At 50.4% G+C, this 7,876-nt stretch overlaps 1 protein-coding gene across 1 annotated transcript; it reads left to right on the top strand.

Annotated features, from left to right (window-relative positions):
• Positions 1-1,006: 1,006 nt before the first annotated feature.
• On the top strand, positions 1,007-7,876 carry CUNH17orf64 (chromosome unknown C17orf64 homolog). Its single transcript, XM_023516632.1, has 6 exons — positions 1,007-1,138; positions 2,249-2,350; positions 2,629-2,804; positions 3,202-3,301; positions 4,834-5,029; positions 7,791-7,876. Exons 1-6 carry the CDS (start codon positions 1,061-1,063, stop codon positions 7,874-7,876), a joined length of 738 nt encoding a protein of 245 aa, XP_023372400.1. The 5' UTR covers positions 1,007-1,060.

Raw genomic sequence — 7,876 nt, 5'->3', positions numbered from 1 at the left:
GCGGGGCGCACCTGTGCCGCCCTGGGAGTGAGGTGGTCCCGGCGGGGACCTCAGATCGCCTGCGGGCCAGGCGGACCCCGGCCCCACCGAGGGTCCCCAGAGCACACTCCATGGGAAGGGGTCGCCAGAGCGACTCCGGCCGGAACCCCTGCCGCCCCCACTTGTGGCTGGACCTCTGTGCATCTTGGTTCCTCTTCTGTGAAACGGTGTCACCAGGGGTTCCTAACCCAAGGACAGTTACTGTGAAAGTTAACGAGATGACATATGTTGGCTGGGATTTTGTGCACCCCCTTAAAAACACCACCACTCAACTGACACCCAACACAATTTGGTTTATTAACTTTCTGGAGGCTACAGGGGCGCACAAAAGATGGATCTCAGTAGAGAGTTACTGTCTCCATTCTCTCTGAGCACCCTCTGGGCTCCAGGGGTGTCTAACCTGTAGGCCAGATGCTGATTTTGTGAGGACTTTTTATTGCTTATCTGTGGAGTTGGATATTACGAAAAGTATGCAGAGACCTTTAAAAAATTTTTTTTTGCTAATCAGTGCTAATTGTTACTGTTTGTGTATTTAATGTGTGGCCCAAGACAATTCCTATTCTTCCCAAGTGCAGCAGATGAGAAAAAAAAACAAAAAGTTTGGATTTATAGTCCTTTTCCCAAGTCCTAGAAGGAATGTTACAAGCTCTTTTCCTCACTCTGAGGGGGCCCCAGCTTAACTGAGGACACGCAAGAGCCCAGCTCTTCATGGAGCTCAAAATCAACAGCAACCAACAGTACTGGTGGGAGAAGGGGTGCCAACTGTCAACATGGCTAAAATCCTGGGTCTACCGGGCACATCTTGCTCAGTTCCCTAATCTAGTTCGCAACTGGATGAGATGGCTGGTGACCGACCCTAGGAATGAGGGCCTGGGAGGGGGAGAGGCAGGGGGAGGAGGCAAGGCTCTGTTGGTAGTTGCCATGGTTTTTTCCGAGTTCTGGAGCCCACCTGCCCATTTCCTGAGAGCTCAGCTCACAGAGCAGAAGGTCAGAAGCCAGAGGGAACGTGAGGTGTGCCACCATGGAGCCCACTCACACACCTGTTGAGATAGAGGCTTCAGACCTGCAAGGGAGTGAAGGGGATAGTCCGCCAGAGAAGGTGAAGTGGGGCTGGGGATGAGAGGGAGGGAGACAGGGAAGGAGGATCACTGGGCAGCTGGTTTCAGAAAGCAGAGAAGTGAAATCCAAGGACAAGGGAAGAGGGAAAAATGGTAGGGCACGTGAGTTAGCAAGAGGCCTAAAGAGCAAGAGGATGTTAACTCATTCAGACAGATGTTTATCAAAGCCGTGTATTCCTGGCAAGGTGATTGGAAGGGACCACATCTCACTAGTGGTTCTGAAGCCTGGCATGTGAGCACACCTGTGTGTCTGTGCATGTGTGTACATGAGGTCTGTGTGTGTGGTTGTGTGGAGTGTGTGCAGTTTATGGAGCTGGCCAGCCAGAGTGCCCTCTGGGGCCTGGAGGTGCCTGTGTCCAATCTCCTCTCCCTTTCAGAGCCATCTGGGTACGGGCCTTCCTGGTTCTCTGAACACAGATAGGAACTAATGTTCAGCTTTCAGAGAGGCCTTTGAATGGTGAAGTGCAAATTCAGTCCTGTCAATATAGTCTTGTGTTCTGAATTCTAGTATTATTTTTCACTTTGTCTCCACTAATTATTATCTTTTTTTTTTTTTGCCCTACTTTTGCTATTAAAAGACTCTTTCTCATCATCACCATCACCCATTTTTTTCTGAGTGCCCCTTAGATACACGGCCAAAGGTTAGGAATGCAGAGAGGTGGGCCTGGGACTCGGGTGATCAATACTTGTTTGCTGAATGAGGGAGTAACTGAACCCCTGCTCATTCCCTCCAGGACTCGTGTAAATCTTTTGGTGCCTCAATATTCTCATTGTAACCAGGGATCATATCTAACCTCTCAAAATTTGTAGGGAAATAAAATGAGTGAATGTTTATCAGGTGTGTTGCAGTTACCCAGTGTAACATGTGATGATTATTGTAAAAGAAATAGGTAGAATATTCTAGTTTCTCTAAGCAGAGATTTTCTGAGGTGGGTTTCTTTGGGGCTCACTCACATCAGTGCTGAGATAAGAATGGGGTCACAGGGACAATGGAGAAGGGGTCTGGCTACCATTTGGGCAGTGCTTGGCCAGAGCTGCCTTCATGAACAGTGGCCCAAGCCCTCAGCTGACTTGCCTCTGTCTCCTCCCAGGTGACAAATGTGCCCTGCTTAGAGAAGAGCTCCAGCACCGTCCCGGCAAGAGACCCACTCGTGCGCCATGCCAAGGGTCTGGGCCAGGACACCTTCAAAATTGTAAGGGACCAGCTTGGAACCGTGTTGCCTATTTCCCATGAGTCAGGAGACATGGGTTAGGAATTGGCAGGCCTCAGACCCATAGCTCACTGCCCCACTTGTCATACTTTTGGAAAGGAAGTGGGATGAGAGGTCCTCTCTAGCCATCTCACTAAACACACACAACCCTTCCTGGGCTACTAATGGCCACAACCAGGCCAACCTGCTCAGTGCTTGGGGCTGCCCATCTGCCTCTTCTTTTCACCCATGGCCCCTTGCCTCACCTGTTGCCTTCTCAGTGTAAAGAATACCTAAGGCCGCTGAAGAAGTTCCTGCGAAAGTTGCACTTGCCCAAGGATGTGCCTCAGAGGAAGAAGCTGAAGTACATGAAGGAGAGCCTGGTGGTCCTAGGGGACCACATCAACACCTTTCTGCAGCATTACTGCCGAGCATGGGAAATCAAACACTGGAAGAAGTAGGGCAGCCTCCTTGCCCTTCCCCACATCCACCTGGCCACCCCCTCTCCATGCAAGATGCCCAAGTCTTTCATCTTTATGTGGAGGAGTCAGGATCCTGGAGGGGGCAGAATGGGAGGAGTGAACAGGGTCCCCCTAGTCACTGATTGCACCTGTACACACTGTGGACAAAGATGTCTCCTGAACCCTGAGGAGAATGACCTTGGGATAAACAGCTATGGTGTGCAGGTGCTCATCACCAGGACAGGATATCCCGCTGCTTCACACAACCCCCAACTTTGACCCTAAAGCAAGCATATGGCCCATAGCTCCCTGGGCAGGTCCTGGCCCCAAGTCAAATGTTGGAGGGGAGAGGGCTGCGGCTCCCTCCCTCAGCCTCTGGCTTCTCCTCTGCAGGATGCTCTGGCGGTTTGTCTCCCTCTTCTCGGAACTAGAAGCGAAGCAGCTTCGCAGGCTCTATAAGTACACCAAGAGCAACCAGAACACCAAGTTTCTGGTGAGCACGGGAGAGCTCCCCCTGGGCCCAGCTGAGGGCTGGCTGTTGTGTTCTTAGACTGTGGCGGGAGGCCTGGGGCTGGTGGCCCTCTGACACCACCACACTCCTCTGCAGCTTCCGCAGCTCACTGACACAGCACTACCACTACTTTACCCTGCAGAGAGGCTCAGGGTCCCATTCTCTGCGTGTCTCCATCCTCCACACATACACCCTGATGCCAACAGGGGCAGGGACAGCTCTGAGGAGCCATGGGTGCAGATAGTTGAGGCCAGGCAGAAAGGCATGACCCCCTTGGGGAAGTCTCCTGGGACTGTTGACAGGCCCTGGCCTGGCTTTGTTCAGTAACCGTGGTTCTCAAATGTTTTGGTGTTAGGCTATGTTTACCTGCTTAAATATCATTGAGAACCCCAAAAAGCAATTCACCCACCTCAGCCTCCCAGAGTGCTAGGATTACAGGTGTGAGCCATCACGCCCAGCCATTCTATAGGTTTTGACAAGAGTATGATGGCATGTGTCTGCCCTTACCGTATCACACAGAATAGGTTCACTGCCCTACCCCCCAACCCCCAAGCTCAACCCACAAGTCCCTGGCAACCACTAATCTTAGGTTCACTGCCTCCATAGTTTTCCTTTCCCAGAATGTCATATACTTGAACTCATACAGAATGTAGCCTTTTCAGATTCGTCTCAGTGAACGTTTCACACTAGATTTCATTAGAATCCATTAGTTTTTCTCTTGCACTTTACCTAGACTCCACTTTTCAAGGGGTCTGTATAGTCAAAATATCTTAGGGCCCCCAGCACACCTTGAGAGCCAGTGGTCCAAGATAATCAGAGGCAACCATGGTAAAAGCCTTCCATGTTCTAGGCACTTCAGGGTCCCCTCGTGTAATCTTCAGAAGTAACCCTGAATGGTAATTAGGATGATTGTCCACAGTCTGTCAATGAAGATTCCCCGATACAGGGCAGTCAGGTAAACTTGTCTCAGGCCACATGGCAAGGGGGACGGGAGAGACAGGATTCCACCACCTCTGACTCCAGCTAGCCACCTACCACTGCTCCTGCTGGCAGCTTTAACCCGGCCCAAACCCTCCCTGCACCTCTGCTTCTTCCTCTGAACATGAATGGTTGGATCACTTTACTGATTCCTCCTCTGAGTATGAGGAGCTGCCACTTTCCTGATTTCTAGATTTCTGGATTTCACTGGCTAGAAAAATTTCAAAACCTATCTTCAGGCTTTCAATTTAAATATTACTAAGTTAGGGCTTTAAGACAAATACCACTGTTTCATTACCAACCGATAAGACATTACAACTCTGGGAAGAGATGGGGGATGTGATTGCAAAATAAAGGGCACCCCAAGAAGACACAACTGGCAGCCCAGCCTTAACGTCCCCAAGGTCACTGCTTCCTTTTGGCTAGGGAGTGTGAAGTGCAGCCAGATCTCAGCAGTGTCTTAACCAGCACAGGGCCGGGACTTCAGAATGAAGGCTCCTCTCCTACCTGTAGCCAACACTGTGGCCCTGTTGCAGGTGGCATTCTCGCCCTCAGCCACACCTGACAGGTCCCTGCTAGCTGGCCGGGAGGACAGTCTGCCCAAGCTTTGCAATGCCTGGGGGCTACACAGTGACATCAGCGGCATGAAGGAGAGGCTTTCCAAGATGCAGACCCCAGGTCAAGAGGCCTCCCTGCTGGGGAAGCCCCAGTCCCAGGCCTATGTCAAGAGAGGTAATGTCCCCGCCCCGTGTCAAGGAATGCCTGGGTGAGGGGGTTTGCGAACCGCGTCTGGGTGTTCCCTGGAGCAGCCAGGAGCCTCTGCCCTGAGCCTGACAAGTTCTTCTTCCTTCCTTTCTGTCTTCTCTTCCTCCTGTAGTTTTCTTTCTCATCGCTTTACTCCCCACTAGTGTGCTCATGAAAGAAAGTTTCAAAGGTACCAGTGGGCGGCGCCTGTGGCTCAAAGGAGTAGGGCGCCAGCCCCATATGCCGGAGGTGGTGGGTTCAAACCCAGCCCCAGCCAAAAATGGCAAAAAAATAAAAATGAAATAAAATGTACCAATGAGGGTGAAAAACAAGAGAGGAAAATCACTCACCCCAGAGGCAGCCACTGTTAACATTTCAGTGTTTCCTTCCGTGTTCTGTATCATTCCCCCCAGCAGAGGTCTCATAATATGGACAGTTTCGAATCCTGCCCTTTTCAGTTAACATTAAAACAAAGGCACTTCCTACATGACTAGAAGCAGAGTAGAGGCAGTTTCTAAGTGGCCATGAGTGTGGACTCTCAGGAGGTGTCGCAGCAGCAGCAGGACACCCGCAGGACACCCGCAGGACACCCGCTGTCAGGATCGGGTGGGGCCCAGGGAGAAGGAAGGGATCTATTCCTACAGGGAGTGGGACGTCTAGACAGGCTGGGAGGGGCCTTCCCAGCAGCCTTGGCCTCTGTGGTAACCACAGTGCCTGGCTCTCTGCATAGAAGCTGTGGGGTTAGGTGACAGAGCCTCTTTAGTGACTGGGGTCCACAGCCGGGAAGGGCCTGTCCTGTGCACCCAAACGCAGAGAAATGTTGCATCCATGCATGCCTCACTCTGCTGGAACTGGCTTCTGGGGCCACAGTGAGCCATCCTTGCTCAGCTACTACTAGGGAAGGTAAAGGCAGGCAGGGTGACCTGCGATGGACCCAGGTGTTCCTCTCTATGCCTGGCTGGCCGGAGTTAATGCAAGGCAGCAGGCCTCACCACCAGTCCCACCTGGACCCAGGGAAGAGTGGGAGTGACAACAGGGCAGTGGTGGTTAGCATGGGTTGCGCAGCCAGTGAGGCCCAGAACCCTGCCTGGGTTCCCAGGACCTTCAACTGAGGAAGTAAAACATAATAGGACTTTAAAGAATGAAAACCAGTCCATAATTAAGATGCCAGAGGCCAAGTAGTCCAGGAATCAGATGAGGAAAGTGAGCTCTGGACTTCTGGGCCAGCTTTGGTCTGTAACGGGTCCTTTGTATCTGTTAACCCCGCAGCCTCCTGATGAGATGGGTCTTATTACCCCTCCCCCTTAACAAATGCGCTGTCTGAGGCCATAGGGCAAAGGGTAGATTAATCAAGGCCGTAAGCTTGAGACAGGCGTTAAAGAAAAGGATAAAAGGAGGTGGACGAAGGAGGGGAGAGAAGAGTGGAAAGAAAGGTTTGTGCCAAGGTTGAGGGGCAGTGGAGCTTGGTGGAGAATGGGAGAGCAGCGTGGAGAGGTGCAGGAAGGAGAGTAACAGGAAAAAGCCTTGGATGGTGGGTTCAGAAGTTTGGGTTTTGTGCAATTTATCAAAGTTAATATCTTTGTTGTTACTATAAACATAACACATAGGCAATTAGATGGCACCAAAAATACAAATTTCAACATTGCCATCGCTACTGTTGACTTTCCAGATCTTTTTGACATATACAAATACAGCAGAACCTCTGCAAGTCGACCACGCCAGGCACTGTAACAAACTGGTCAACATACGGAGGTGGTCAACATAAGGAACTAGGCCTGCTGTACGGATAGGTCCAGTCTATGGAAATTAGGTCAGCTGAAGGAGACAGTCAATGTCAGGAGGTAGTCAACTACAGAGGTTGAAGTGTGTGTGATTTTGATTTGAACCGGCTTTTTTTAGTGAATGGTATCAGCCTTTCCATGCCAACATTTTCGTTTCATCTAATAGTTGTACTAAATGCTTTATATGCAAATTTCTCTAACAGAGATAACTTCTGCACTCGTTTCTCAGGCCATACATTTCACCTGGTTATGGCTCTTAAGCCCTTTAACCTAACGATGTTCCCTTTTTCACATCCTAACCTGTTGAAAAGATCAGGTTACTGTTCTGCACAACGTTCCACATCCTGATTTTTTTTCTTGTTGCGTCCTTTTGACAACTTCTTTTTTTTTTTTTTTCCTTTTTTTGAGACAGAGTCTCACTGTGTCACCCTCAGTAGAGTATGGTGGCGTCACAGCTCACAGCAACCTCACAAACTCTCAGGCTTAAGCGATTCTCTTGCCTCAGCCTCCCAAGTAGCTGGGACTACAGGTGCATGCCACAACGCCCGGCTGCTTTTTTGGTTGCAGTTGTCATTGTTGTTTAGCATTCCCAGGCTGGGCTCGAACCCGCCAGCCTCATTATATGTGGCTGACGCCCTCCCCACTGAGCTACAGGGACCGCCTCCTTTTGACATCTTTTAACTTGCTCCTCTATAAACAGGACTTTAGGTTGAACGTCTTCAGGGGTTCAAATTAAACATTTTGGGGGAAAGGCCATTCCCTGACTCTGGTCCTAGGTGAGAGTCTTCATCTGCAAACTGGGGCTGTTGCCATCTCTCTACCTGACAGGGTTTCTGTGAGAAAAGGGTGAACAACAGAGGTTGGACGGTGACATTTGCCTACTCTTCTTCTCTGCCCCCGCCCCATCCCTGAGATTCTCTTACTATCTACGATGTCATGGAAACTGTCTCTGACCTTCCCTTTTTCAGATTCTTTAAGAAAACATCCTCAAAAGTCAAAACTCAAGAGAAAGAGGATTAAGGAAGTCCCAGATACTCCTGAAACCAGCCCGTGA

Source organism: Otolemur garnettii, unplaced genomic scaffold, assembly GCF_000181295.1.
Source record: "Otolemur garnettii isolate 467f Iridium unplaced genomic scaffold, OtoGar3 scaffold00094, whole genome shotgun sequence".
NCBI lineage: Eukaryota > Metazoa > Chordata > Mammalia > Primates > Galagidae > Otolemur > Otolemur garnettii.
The sequence above is the reverse complement of the archived record's forward strand: the minus strand, read 5'-3'. Positions and strand labels throughout refer to the sequence as shown.

Bases quoted from the DNA above. Each gene is read 5' to 3' on its own strand.
- CUNH17orf64 (XM_023516632.1), top strand. From the start codon at position 1,061: ATGGAGCCCACTCACACACCTGTTGAGATAGAGGCTTCAGACCTGCAA. The intron at 2,805-3,201 runs GTAGGGCAGCCT...TCTCCTCTGCAG, and splicing joins GAAATCAAACACTGGAAGAA to GATGCTCTGGCGGTTTGTCT. The intron at 3,302-4,833 runs GTGAGCACGGGA...GCCCTGTTGCAG, and splicing joins ACCAGAACACCAAGTTTCTG to GTGGCATTCTCGCCCTCAGC.